This window comes from Mandrillus leucophaeus, unplaced genomic scaffold, assembly GCF_000951045.1.
Source record: "Mandrillus leucophaeus isolate KB7577 unplaced genomic scaffold, Mleu.le_1.0 Scaffold14, whole genome shotgun sequence".
In the NCBI taxonomy this organism is placed as follows: domain Eukaryota; kingdom Metazoa; phylum Chordata; class Mammalia; order Primates; family Cercopithecidae; genus Mandrillus; species Mandrillus leucophaeus.
The window spans coordinates 6,719,962-6,734,187 of NW_012101365.1; the positions used below are offsets into that span (position 1 = coordinate 6,719,962).

Below are 14,226 nucleotides of genomic sequence, written 5' to 3' on the forward strand. Positions count from 1 at the left end.
CCATAGACTTTCTACTGCCCTTGGAAATGTAAATAAGTATAATCCTTCTTCCAAATGTCTGATGACAGAAAAGTATGGAAGCCCATTCTTCCATGCCCTACTTCTAGGTTACCACTTGCCAGTTCCTTCTGCCATTTTACAAATATGAACCTAGCACAGTAGGTCCTCAATGAGAGTCTGCTGAATTACTGAATGACTATAATGCTGTTTCTAGTTTCCTCACAGTTCTGATCTCTTTGTCCTAAATACACTCCAATTTGGCTTTATTCTCTCAAAATCAAATGTAGCAAGATCTATAGTAAGATTATGATTTATTAAACACCAAAGCTATTCCTTTCCAGTCTCTTGAACGATTTCAAATACCTGTTGTAAGGCTAAACATGTAACTTTACTGCATGTTTGTGTTCTATAAGTGCGGTGGGTGGAGTCAAAAATAGTTAAGTACAACTACTGGAGAAAAACATTTTTTTTTTTTTTTTTGCTTGTGCTGGGCTTCAAGGACGCATCTTAATGTTTCCTGGGTAGACGTTCTCAGCCCATTCTTCTTTTTGGATGCCCCAAGAAGTCAGGCTCCCTTGATCTCACCCTACAATTTGCTCTATTCTAATTTTGGAAACTAATTTATCCAACTGAAAATGACACCTAAAAACAGAAGAAGACAGCAGGCTCAGACAGGGTAATTAATGCCACACTGCATTAACTTTCTGCAGCTGAGATAAATATTCACACATCTCCTGCTTGCTGGAATTTAGCTTCAAATACCCATCACAACAGCAGTAACGACTGCAGTCAACTCTCAATTATCCCCACTAATGAAGGGGAGCAGTGGTGTGGAAAACCCCAAGCAGCAGATAATCCCAAAGTCTGACACTGTGATGCATTATACGTTTTGGCAATAGCTCTACCTTCCTTGTTACGGAATCTTAGACTGTCAGAGTTAGAGGGGAGCTAAGGAATCATTTGATTCAGAAATTTCCAACCTGGCCTCTGGCAAGGTCATAACGGGGTCTTGGAACTATTTTCAAAATTCCAAAAGCCTAAATGGAATCACACATTAACATAACATGCTGTTGATGTTTTTGTTTCGTTTGTTTGTTTTCTTTTGGCAGATTTGTTCACGTCTCTGCCCTGCTTCAAATCCTTCAGAGGCTCCCCATCACCCACAGGGTAGGTCAAAGCGCCTTCGCCGGGCACACAAGGCCCATTAGTCTCCTAGTCCATTAGAGATAATAAATACCCCTTCTAGACCATAAATCAAAACTCTACCTTCAGGTCACGTAAATCATGTTAAAAAAAATCTTTCTTTATGCTTCTCCAGGATATCTTTCTGAAATGGATTTGTCCATGCCAGTCTCCTGCCTGGGACAGCCCTCCTGGCTCCTTGTCACTCAAAGGAAAAGGCAAACTCCTCAAGACTGCACATAACATCCACCTTGCCAACTACCCTCCTCTACTGCCACTCTCTCCTACATCCTACCTTCCAAACCCTACTTGGGGTTCACCCTCCCATGCTGGAATTTTCCCATCTCTCGGACTTCATTCAGGCAGTTCCTTCTGGCTTCGGAGCCTTCTTTGTTCCTGAAGTTCATACTTTAAGATCTAACTGAAATAACAAGGCTTCCTGGACGCTGCAGGTGACATGAGCCACTGTGCTCCTGGATACTTCAGAACCTGTGCAGATCTCTGTCTTCACTCCTACTATGGCATCTCCTAGCATGTTCTACACTGAGCTCCACTGGGCCTTGCATGTCAGTATCCCGAATTCTGAATGAAGCTTGGAACATGGGAGGTGCATCCACTAACAACATGAAGAATGCAGATATGAATGAGTAAATGAACAGTTCTTTTCTTAGTGGAAGTTGGCAAATACTTGTGAACTTTAATATGATTCTGACATATTAATATCTTTATTTTTAGATAACAAAGTAGATGGAAACCATACAGTAAAAGTTAAAGCAAAATCCACCCTCTACCCTTTCTGTAAGTGAAACACCCTATTTTCTCAAAGGTGCAGTAAAAGAGCAGAAGCAAAGGAGACTAAGTCATGCAGGCCTAGCTTAGTGTTCTCCTGACAAGGCTCTGCTGGAAAGACCATCAGGGACATATCTGTAGTTGAACATGTTGGGTTATTCCTCACCACAGAGGGAGGAGCAATGAGGCATCTCTGGAAGAGGGTATTAGAAAGAATGTATGACAACATTTGGTCTTAAGGTGAGTGATTTGGGGGATGGTCAACAAAGTGGGGTTTTTCTCTGAATTGGATGCTGTCATAATGTGGGGGTAATTCTGTGATTATCCTAACAATACTTATCTGGAAGGCAAGAAGAACAGAGCAAGGCTGAAACCAGGCTAGAGAAATGTTTCATCAGTTTTCCCGTTTTGACAATGTTCATTCTTTTTGCCTGTGTTCAGCCCTGATGACCTGGTGGTCTTGATTTTGTCTTGACCTATCGCGGTCACTGAGGTGCCTTGTCTGAGGCTGATGGTATGTGAAACGTTGATGCTCAGCAGGAGAATGCCAGGACCTTGCTGTGGGGGTGGGCCTGCACCTGACTGTCAGAGGCTGCTGTTCTTTTTCTTACCATCACGCATTTAGCAGCCCTAGGATTCTGTGCAGGGCACTTAACGTCTTTGGGTGCCAGTTTCCTCACCTGTAAAATGAGGCTAGAAATCCCCTCTGTGAAGGGGAACGCATGTTGATTGTCTAGCACAGAGTCTGAAACATATGAGATACTCCAAAAAACATTAGGTCCCTTATGTCTGGGAGTGTGGCTTTATCCTCCCTTTATAGACAATGGTTTTAGGCCTAATAATCACCTGTGGGTTTCGTTTCAAATGGCCTCTCCTTCACAGCACATAGGTGCAATTGCAGATGAGCTCTCAGTTATTAATATAAGAATGGTGCTGGATCAGCCCAGGGAAATTGTGCAGAATGAATGTGGAGTTAATGCAAACAACCTGGCTGCAGGCCCCTGTGGGTAACAGAAATTTCCACCGTTTGCAGACTACTCCATACATCCTTTAACTATCTATGAATTATGTGCTCAACTACAGCAGCCAAGTGGACTCACAGACTGGAGTAATAGTGGTATATCTCTACAGAAACTTTTACAGTCTATATATGGTCTTTCCAATGTCACATGATCTTACTTGAGCTACACACCAGGACCGTGCCTTTAGTGCTCCTGTCTTCATTTTTTTTTTTTTTTTTGAGATGGAGTCTCACTCTGTCGCCCAGGCTGGAGTGCAGTGGCGCGATCTCCACTCACTGCAAGCTCCGCCGCCCGGGTTCATGCCATTCTCCTGCCTCAGCCTCTCGTGTAGCTGGGACTACCGGCTAATTTTTGTATTTTTAGTAGAGACGAGCTTTCACCGTGTTAGCCAGGATGGTCTTGATCTCCTGACCTCATGATCCACCCATCTCGGCCTCCCAAAGTGCTGGGATTACAGGCGTGAGCCACCGCGCCCGGCCTCTTGTCTTCATTTTACAGCAAAGAACCCTAGGCTCCCCACAGTTGGGTGACTTGTGCAGTTACTCAGCCAGCACACAGCAGAGCTGGAACATACTGCTTTTTTTTGTCTTTTTTAGATTTTGATTTGTGGTGAAACATAAACATAACCTTTGCCATTTTAACCACGTTTAAGTGTACAATTCGGCAGTATTAATTACATTCACAACGTTGTGCAACCATCAGCATCATTTCCAAAACTCTTTCATCATCCCAAACAGAAACTCTGTACCCATTAAGCAATAACTTCCCATTCATTCCCCAAATCCCCAGCCCTAGTCTAATCTACTTTCCATCTCCACGATTTTACCTAGTCTTATTTTTAAATCAATTTCAGTGAGGTGTAATTTTCGTGCAATGAAATGTACCCATTTTAAATGTACAGTTTAATGAATTTGACAAATACACCCATGTGAGCTCTAGAGCATTTCTTCACCCTAAAGACTTCTCTTATGCCTTCTCAGTCAACTCCCTATCTCAGTGCCAGCTCTGATCTGCTTTTGATCGCTATAGACTAGGTTTGTTTTTCCTGGAGTTTCATGTAAACATACTCAAGTCTTTGTAAGCCTACTATCTTCTCCACTAGCATGTGTTCCCTCTCACAGAAGGTTGAAGCTGGAAGGGCCCTCAGGCCCACAGCTCCTTTTCTGCATGAAGAAACTGAAGCCCCAGACACAAAGGGTACTTTCCCAAAGCCATACAGGAGACAGTACAGAGCCAGGGAGCAGCCCAGGGTTCGGACTCCCATTTCTGTGCTGGTTTCCTTGCTTTCTTCTCCCAGCCCCAGCTCTTTGGCATGAAGTATAAGGGCAAATGGTTTCCTAGGTCACATTATAACAAGATGCTCTTGGAAGCTACCTAAATTGTGCTGATTACTTTCTGCCCATTTAATATTTCTTGTATTTGTTTTTGGAAAGATTGACTACCTTTGACAAAAGTATGTCAAAAGCAAGATATCTCACTAGTGGAGCGAAGACATTGCATGCTGACAAGGGTGGTCTCCGATGTGAGGTCGACGGTGTGCCATGCAATCTGCTTGCTGAGTGAGCCCATTTAGGCCCCATCCGGGGGCCTAGGATAAGAAAAGCGCCAAGCCAAGCTGGGGATCAGACTAAAGCTGGAAGGTGAGCCAAAGCTTGAGTCCCTCAGCATTACCCTGCCCAGGCAGCAAATTCAGCCTCATGGTCTTTTAGCCCTAACACTTAGGACTAGCTCAGTGGGAGTTTTACATTCCTTGGCTTGACAAATGAAAAAGATATTGGTAGTCAGAGTGGAAAAAGGCTAAAATAACTCAAAGTTCTGTCTGAAGCCATGTGTAGGGTCAAGAAGAATGCATGGGTTTGGGGAGCCAGAAAGACCCCAGAAATCTTCCTAACTTCCTATATGAACTTAGGCGAGCATCTCACCTGACTGGCCCTCAGTTCCTTCATCTGTAAAGGGGGGTGAATAACATCTACGACCCGAGAAATCCTCCTAACTTCCTATATGAACTTAGGCGAGCATCTCACCTATCTGGACCCCAGTTCCTTCATCTGTAAAGAGGAGTGAATAACATCTACCTTATGGGACTGTGAGAAGTTACAAGTCAGCTCGTATAACATGAAGTATCTTAAATGCTGGCAGTCTTCTTTTGCTTTATATTCAAACAAAAGGAAAAACAAATCTTTCTGACCACTTTGAGTCTGAAAGTCTAGCTGTTAGGGTAGAAAAGTCTTCAAAACACGAATGGATTTGATGATAATCCCTTAGGGATTGTCAGTGCCGAATGCCCTAGTTCCTGGGGTCTTGGGTGCTGAAACCTGCTTGGTGAATACAGAGACGCACCACCTGAGTTTCGAGGCAACTGTGCATGTTCTGAAGAACATTCTATTTCCCCGTCAATAATAACAACAATGATGGGTATCAATGATCTGTTTTACGCATGTACATCATCTTTTTTGGCCTTGTTATAAAACAGATGAGGACGCTGAAGTTGCTGACACCAATTATCTACCACAAGCAGGAAGGCCTTTTCTGAGTAAGTTCGCGGTCACTGGGAGCGGGTTGCATCTAGGGCTGTTAGTCTCTGGGGATCCTAATGAAGTCAGCATATTTTAGGGATTCTGTCTTCTCCTTTGTTAGATGGGAATAGAGACAGCCTGAGGGAGAGATGCTGCTGGAACATCTTATTTGGGGATTGGTTCCATGCTGTAGCTGGGTAACTTTGGGCAAGTTAGATGGTCTTAGACTGTCAGAGCTGTAAGGACCTGTGGGGAATGTTTTACAGAAAAGGAAACCAAAGATCAGAAATGAAGCCATCTGCCTCACATCATACATCTAAATTGATGTGATGCTATTAAAACCCAGGTGTCCTGATTCTGTTTGAGTGCGTTTGAATTATTTAATCTGGGTCTAGATTCAAATCCTGGTGCTACTACATGTGACTCTCTGGATTTTAGCAAGTTGTTAAACTCTCTATCTTGCCTGTAATATTTGTGAAATGGGAATAATAAAAATACCCGAGTGTTCCTGTGAGGATTAAATTAGGTGATACTAGTAATTTTAAAATATTTTTTATTATTAGTAGTAAGTGAAAGGCATCATGATTACCCTCTGCAGTGGTTCTAGAAACAGTCAGCCTGATCTAATTCTGTTAGCCAATTCTGGCAGCTGCCTATGTTTGTAAATAAAGTCTTATTAGGACATAGCTACATCCATTCATTTATGCATCGTCTTTTGCTGCTTTCCTGCTACAATGGTAGAGTAGCTGTAATAGAGACCATACGGCCCACAAGGCACACATATTTACAGAGAGTTTGGCAACTTCTGGTTAGATGATCAGTGTATTCTACTTGCACTCACTACTCCAATGGCCAAAACCTATATGGAAATCTCCATGTCTAGCCTTGATTTCTCTTTTGACCTCCAGAGGTTGTATCCAGCAGCCTACTGGCATTTCTACTTGGAAGTCTCATGGGCACCTTGAGTTCAGTTGGTCCCAAAGTAAACCTGCCTTCTTTCTGCTCAAAAATGCTGCTTTGTGTTCCTTAGCACAGTGACTGGCACCATGTAGATCCCCATGCCAAGAACCTGAGTGTCATCCTACCTTATATCCTCTTCCTCACCTCCCATGTCCCTTCGGCCTTAACCTCCTGTTGATTTCAGCTTGTAAATATCTCTTGGCACTATGCCTGAGGTCTTGGCTGACACTGCCCTTAGCCAGACCCTGGTCATCTTCTGCCTGACCCAGTGCCATCACTCTCCAGCTACAGGACCTCAACAGGAAGTCTCTATGTTCATAAAGGTCCGAGGAAGTGGGACACTGTGCCCTCCAAAAACGTAGGTTGGACTTGTCATTGAGTCCTGTGTCCATAAAATAGGTCATTTTCCGTTGTTTTGTGGTTCTTTATTTTTATTTATTTATTTATTTATTTTTTTGAGATGGAGTCTCGCTCTGTCGCCCAGGCTGGAGTGCAGTGGCCGGATCTCAGCTCACTGCAAGCTCCGCCTCCCGGGTTTACGCCATTCTCCTGCCTCAGCCTCCCGAGTAGCTGGGACGATAGGCACCCGCCACCTCGCCTGGCTAGTTTTTTTGTATTTTTTGGTAGAGACGGGGTTTCACTGTGTTAGCCAGGATGGTCTCGATCTCCTGACCTCGTGATCCACCTATCTCGGCCTCCCAAAGTGCTGGGATTACAGGCTTGAGCCACCGCACCCGGCCTGTCGTTCTTTATTTTAAGGGTCTGTTGTTTGGTTGTATTTAAAAAGAAAATGGTAATAATAATCCCAAATACATGTACTTTACTTTCAAAGCTTATAAAACACTTTCATTTTCATGATATTATTTGATTCTTGGACCGCTTGGGGAGAGAGCTATTGCAATTATCTGTGTTTATCCATATGAAAGGATATATGCTTACCTAAGGTCACCTGCTTTGGAAGTAAAAATCAGACCCAAGGCCCCTGACTCTGTGTTTTGTTTCTTCCTTTCTTTCCTTTTCTTCCCTTCCCTCCCTTCCTCCTTTTTTTCCCTCTCTCTCTCTTCCTCTCTCTCACTCTTCCTCTCTCTCACTCTCTCTCTCTAAGATTCTTCTTCCCAAAGCATCTGAGGTTCAGCTTTCCTTTCCCTTGAACACTAGAAATCCATCAGGTAATAATGTTATATGTCTTGCATTCCCACTACGAAGATAAGTATTAAAAAATGACAGCAACTTATTATTTATGGCAATATCTATTGTTACTACGGGAGGCAGACCAAACAATTCCCCATTGTTACAGATGCTACTCTGACTTGACAGCTGGGAAAGTCTGATAGGCAGTTTATTTACTTAGCCATTTAACCAAATAAATGTTTTCATTTTTCTTTCATCTCCTCAAAAGCTAACATTTTGCCCTTAAAATTGCTCCAGCAACACATCAGTGAAGTATAAATTACCTGCCATTCCCATACCAGCCATTATAATATTATTTTGGTTCTTTTTGCCCTTGTTGACCCAGTCTTTCAAAGACACGTGATTCTCCCAGATGGGAGGGTAGGGGAAAAAAGTGAAGTAATTGAAGATATTTTCCTTTATTGCTAAAACAGAACTGCTGTTTGAGATTGGCCCTGAAGCTTCCACCTGCGGGGATTGAGTCCGTCTGTTTCCTCTTACTATGGTGTGATATGGCGTTAGCTTATCAACAGATGTCATCCCTACTTACTCAGAACTGTGCGGGTATTTCTAATAGAAAACAGCTGGTGATAATGGTTGCAAGGGTGATAAGAGGGACAGGACTCTTGCTTTCCAACCATATGAAAGCAGAGGGGAAAAAAATAAAGCCATGGACATAACTAACCCTGCATGGTCTCTCTTCTCCAAATGTTTGGAAAGGCACTAAGAAATTGCAATCTGTAAATTTTCAGCTGGGTGGATGGGAGAATGGGATGGAGATGGAAAGATCAAATGTGGCTTGTGCTGCTGTCGATGGAGGGACCCAGAATGGTTCTCCCAGACGTCCCTCATGTGTGTCATAGTGGCTATGTCTGCAAAGCTGGCATCTGCCCGTTGGCACTTGAATCTCAATAACTGTGAAGTGGCCAGGCTAAGCTTTCAAAGGGAGAAAATTACTTCACTGAAGATTACAGTCCAGTCCTCCTCTGGAGCTGGGAGGTACTTATTTTGACTTGCATGTGATTCTAAGACAGCTCATTTTTTGGCAGTGAGCTGTGTGAGGCCCAAACCAGGGCCATTCTGGATTATGGGATGGGACAAGCCAGAGAGCTAAGCAGCAGGCATTTTTTTTCCCTTCCAAAGCTGTTGTGACACATATTGAAAATTAATTATCTGAAGATAAAGTACAAAGCAAAACCTCTCAACCAATGGCCTTATACATAAAGGCTAAATGTATAAAATCCAAGAGAGTGGGGAGCCTGCATTAATTGGATATATGTGATGATGATAATGATGATGGTGATGGTGATGATGATGGCAGCTAGCATCTATCAGGTGCTTTCTGTGTGCTATACACAGTGCTAAAAGCTTCACATCCATCACTTTATTTAGTTCACACAATAACCCTATGAGGTGGACACTATTTTTATCCTTATTTTTCAAATGAAGAAAATAAAATAGAGAATGATTATCAAATCTCAGCAGTGTCACATAACCAGGAAGTGGTGGAGCCAGACGCTGAACTCAAACAATGTTGTTCTAGAACCTAGATTTTTATTTTAAGCTAAGTACTCGGTGTCTGTCTCCATGCTAGATACTCAACATAAACTATCTCAGTTACCATTATGGAGAATATAAGCCCCTTCTAGCAGATGAAGAAACCAAGACTCAAAATAAATTTTGGTTCTTGCCCAAGATTTCCCACTATTAAGTAGCTGAGTTAGGATTTAAACTCAAGTCCAAATCCTGAGTTCTTCCCACACTACTGCTATGTCCACTTACAGCTCAGCTGTGGCTTGAGGTGCTGGACAGAGCATTAAATGTGGAACAGACCAAAGCCCCATGAAACAGTTTGGCCTGTAGGATTGTCTCAAGCTGAACAGGTTCATAAAGATGAGGGTTTGATACATTGATCTGCAAATGGTATAAGTCATCTTTGTTTTCTAGAAGAACTTCAATTTTAGGATGATGTTTGCTGTTATCCTGATGAATGGCTCTTGTCACCTCTAGTTCATTCACCAAATTTTTCAAGGCAAGGTTGAGCATGTGAAATACAACTTAGGCAGGGGGTAAAAAACCTCGCAGGGAATCATCCCAAGGAGTCTGCCTATAGTCCCCAACTTTTTCCTGAAACATTGACTTTGATTTCAATACACCAACTCCCAAAGTAGCTTTGCAAGAGTGAACTTCTAAGTGAATCTTAGGTGGTTTTGCATGGCATGACATATAATTATATGCTATTGCACTGATACAAAATGTGGCAAACTATACAGTGTGTTAGGTTCTTTAATCATAATATCTATTAACAAAATACACTTTCAGAATACCATATTAGCTTTCAGTAACTGTCTAACTTACGTGTGGACTAAGACTAATTCTGAAGTAGCCTCAGAATCCATTTATGAGTGGTGAAAACTGTTTACCATTTTAATGGTTTTGACCATGCTGTTCAGAACTTAAAAAAGGAGCCCTTTGGGAATGGCCTTGCAGTGCTGTGTGTTTATAGAAAACTAAGAAAGTATCTGAAAATTGAACACATTTGTCAAGAAGTGACCTTAGAAATCATGTCTGGGTAACAAGGTGTACTTCTGTCTCCTAAGAAGGTTTGCTTCATCAGCTCCTCTTTCTTTCGATCAAATCAGATGTATTGAAATTCAAGTGCCAAAAACCACTTCTAGTAAATGTAAGTACATCTCTTTCAAAGTAGCTGCTGATGGAATCTGAAGTGATTTGGTGGCAATCCACGTGCTGCAGCACAGGTGCAAACAGCTCAGCCTCAGAAGTGAGTAGTACACATCTCTGGGCTTTGAATTTCACATCAGAAAGGGTGCAGGGTACAGGGTCCTTTCTGGCTAGACAAAAAGGGCTGCCTCTGATCTTACATCTTGATCAATCTTATTTCAAGCACTGCTTGTTTTTGCTTCTTAGTCTGGCTTCTCTGTGTGTTTGGTGACCTCTTTAGATCTGCAGAGTGTAGGCAAATGCAGTGACATTTTGCTTAAAAGATTAAAGCATCTGGACCATGGCTCACTGAGAAATTATCAGGGTGGGCAGAATGTGTCCATCTCAAAATGTTGATGCTTTCAGAAACTAAATCCATGCTAAGTAGCATGGACCATGCCTCACTCTATCACCACCACCTATGCAGAACATATTATTAATAAAATAATATGATCAGTTCCCACTTCTCACCCCTACCCCTACCTCCCAGAGTATGTCAAAGGTCATGCATCCATGAGAAAAGGCAAAGTAGAACGTAGACACCAGGCAAAGGGACATGGTGCAGACACTGGTAATATAGCTCAGGCAAGGAGAAATAGTGCAAACATCAGGAATACAGTTCAGGGAAGAAGCGATGGTGCAAACATCAGCAATACAGCTCAGGCAAGGAGACATGGTGCAAACATTGAGGATGTGGCTTCAGAAGTGAAGAACAACCAAAAGGGAAAGCAGATGGCTTAAGGGTAAAGGAGATAAAAAGGACAGATACCTACCCAGACCTGCGCTATCTAGCTACCGGCCTGTGGACTTATATTATCACCACTGGGCTCCCCACTGGGCTCACCAAATGGATCACTGTTGGATGAGGCCTGTGATCCATCAGGCTAGAACACAAGAAGATAATACTTTTTTTTTTTCTTTTTTCAACCATTGAAAATATAAGACAACTGGATATACTTTCATGCAGCACAATCAGTTATTGTAAAGGAGGGTGCAATGGCATTTAGAGGATGCTACACCACAAATGTGGACTTGTAGTAACAATTTAATAAAAAGGCAGTCTTTTTCAGCTGACTCATTTGAACACAAAAGAAAGCCCCTTTAGCAACCCCTTGAGAACTTATGAGATTGAGCCAGCATTCTTTTCTATGTAGGCTTCCTCATGCATTATCCATTTCAGTTACAGAGGTCTTAATTTTAAGGAAAAACACAAATAACAAACTGGTCACTTACAGCTTCTTGCTCTTCGCTTTTGCTGGGGCTTTCAAAGCCCTCTTCAAAGATGTCATCTGTGGTAGGATCACTGGCATGGGATGCAGATGATTTGGATGGAGAGCTCTGTCTAGGAGCTGGGGTTGGAGCTACACAGACACCACAGAAAAAGAGACATCTTAAGTGCCTGGCTGCAATCAATTTATCCCAAAGAAACCTTAGGAATCTGCTTATATTCAAGTCAAATCTTAGGATTCCTCTTCCTATTTCCGGTGGAATCAGCTGAATATTTGAATTATTTCTCTGTACGTATTGATGTTTCCTCTCACACATCTGACTTCAGGAAGGAGCTCGTCCACACTGATAGGTAAGGCAGTGGTTCTCAAAGGATGGTCCTTGGACGAGCAGCAGCAGTAGCATCTGGGGATTTGTTAGAAATGAAATTCTCTGACCCTACCCCAAATCTACTGAATCAGAGACTCTGTGTTTGAACAACCTGCTAAAGGTTATTCTGATGCACGATTAAGCTGAGATCTACCGGGCTATGGTTTGCTTTCTTCTTTCTGTGTTTCATCAGAGGGCACTTACTGAGGGCCTTTCATGTGTCAAACACTGTTAGAAATTTTACAGACAATATCTCTAATCCTCATAAAACCTCTTTGAGGTAGAGGTTATCCTAATTTGACAGGTAAGGAAAGTGAAGGTTGCTAATTTGCTCGTGGCAACTGGTAGAACCAGATTCTGAATCCTGGCACATAGTAGGTATTCAATAAACACACGTTGAATAAACAGTAAGTGTCTCAGTGATCTGGGAAAATGGATGTAGCTGATGGCAACTTAACAGCTGGTACTTGATTCTCTAAGGACAAAGGATATGCATTTTCTGGACTGACCCACCCACATCTCCTCTCATTTGTTTCAGAGGTGTAGAACAAATACGTCATTTGATACCACTCTTCTTTTAATAATTTCTAATTTGTCACTGAAAATACCAGTCACTGGCTAAGACCCAAGTGAGTGGGTGGCACGCCTTGATTTAATAGCTGAATTTTCATAATGTCATAGAACTTAGAATCAGACAGTGAATGATGATTGTAAAACTTAGTGCATACTTTTTACTCTGATGACTGTATAGTTAGAAAAATGATGCTATTTCCTCATTTATTGTTTATAATGTGCCAATGAGTTGGACACTGTGCTAGGCACTTCCCATCCATTATACACCCTAATACAAATACCTGCAAGCTGTTACTGTAACTTTTTTGTTTCCCAGATGGAGAAATTGCAGCTCAGAGAGGTGAGGTGATTTGACTTGCTGAGGGTTAACACAGCTATCAAATAGCAGCACTGGCATTTAACAGAGCTCTGTCTGACAGTATCCAGTCCAACTGTGCTTTTCTGTTTTTATTGGAGGTTCCCTTTTGATCCAACCAATCCTCTACCCAAAACATTCTTAAGGGGATACTGATGGGTCAGAGGAGATAATGACTGGTTTTTCCAATTTCATTCAAAATAAAACAGTAAGTTTTTGGAAAAAAAATTTGCAATGAAATCTGTGTTGTTTCAGGAGATGACTATGGAACAAACTATATTGAAAGTGGGTTTAAAGCTATATGCAAACACCCTGAAGGGTAGTAGATGTTTAATAAATATTAGTTTAATTAGATCCTGAATTGTATTTGAAGTGGATTTTTGCTTACGAAAGGTTGAGAACACACGCTGAGTTGCCAGTTCTGACAGGTATACTGCTCAGACTTACCTAATGAAATAAATGGAAAGCATAAACAGGAGTTTATTTACGTAGGTGTCTTAATTTTTAGAAGGCTTCATAGGATGCTTCTAATACTCTAAAGCAGTGGTTCTCAGTCTGGGGCAATTTCATCCCTAGGGTACATTTGGCAATGCTTGGAGTCATTTTTCTCGACACTAGAGGAAGGGGATATATGTTTCTCTCATAGAGTGATTAGAGGCCAGGGGTGCTAAACATCCTATAATGGGACAGCCTCTGAAACAAAGAATTATCTGGTCCAACATATCAATAGTGCCAAGGTTGCCAACAATGCTCTAAAACACAACAGTAGCTGAGTGATCTCCATTTAGTTTATTTCATTCTCTATAACCTTTCCCAAATGCCTCTCATGTGCCAGGCACTAAGCTAGCATTATGAGAAGTATAGGAGTAATGGAGACAGTTCCTGCCCTCAAAGAACTTAAACTCTCCTCTTTCATTTGTAGCTGGCACATAAGTCCATTGAAAGAGAGATGTCTGTTTTTAAAAAGATGCTTGCTTATTTATGCATGGCTGTCATTTCTTTAACATTTCGTTTTTTATTCATTATTCCTCACTGAAACCCTGTGAGTCTGTGTAAATAGAGATGCCGCCACTATGTAGATCATATGGCCTGAGTGCAAGTGGGTTGTTTATACACACCGAGGGCATTCATTTTCAGAATAGCATTCTGAACCTGGCTGAAATGACACAATCTATTTGTATTAACATTGTGGGGTTTTTTTGACAGTTCACAGTACTGGCCATGCAGTGATCCATATCACCTGTGACAGTAATGAAACCACCAAACTCACTGTAGCATGAACCTTTTCTTTCCTCTTATCAGGTGTCAAGGCACAGGCTGAGTCACCAGAACACCTTCCCTG

At 42.0% G+C, this 14,226-nt stretch overlaps 1 protein-coding gene across 3 annotated transcripts in view; it reads right to left on the reverse strand.

Annotated features, from left to right (window-relative positions):
- DAB1 (Dab, reelin signal transducer, homolog 1 (Drosophila)) overlaps nt 1-14,226 on the reverse strand; it is a 1,330,586-nt gene that overhangs the window by 5,138 nt on the left and 1,311,222 nt on the right. For all 3 annotated transcript variants that reach the window (XM_011973852.1, XM_011973851.1, XM_011973853.1), the window contains 2 exons: nt 11,594-11,721; nt 11,134-11,244 (listed from right to left, as the gene is read on the reverse strand). In XM_011973852.1, coding sequence (XP_011829242.1) covers nt 11,149-11,244; nt 11,594-11,721 — 224 coding nt within the window. In that variant the 3' untranslated portion in view covers nt 11,134-11,148. The remainder of the gene's footprint in view (nt 1-11,133; nt 11,245-11,593; nt 11,722-14,226) is intronic.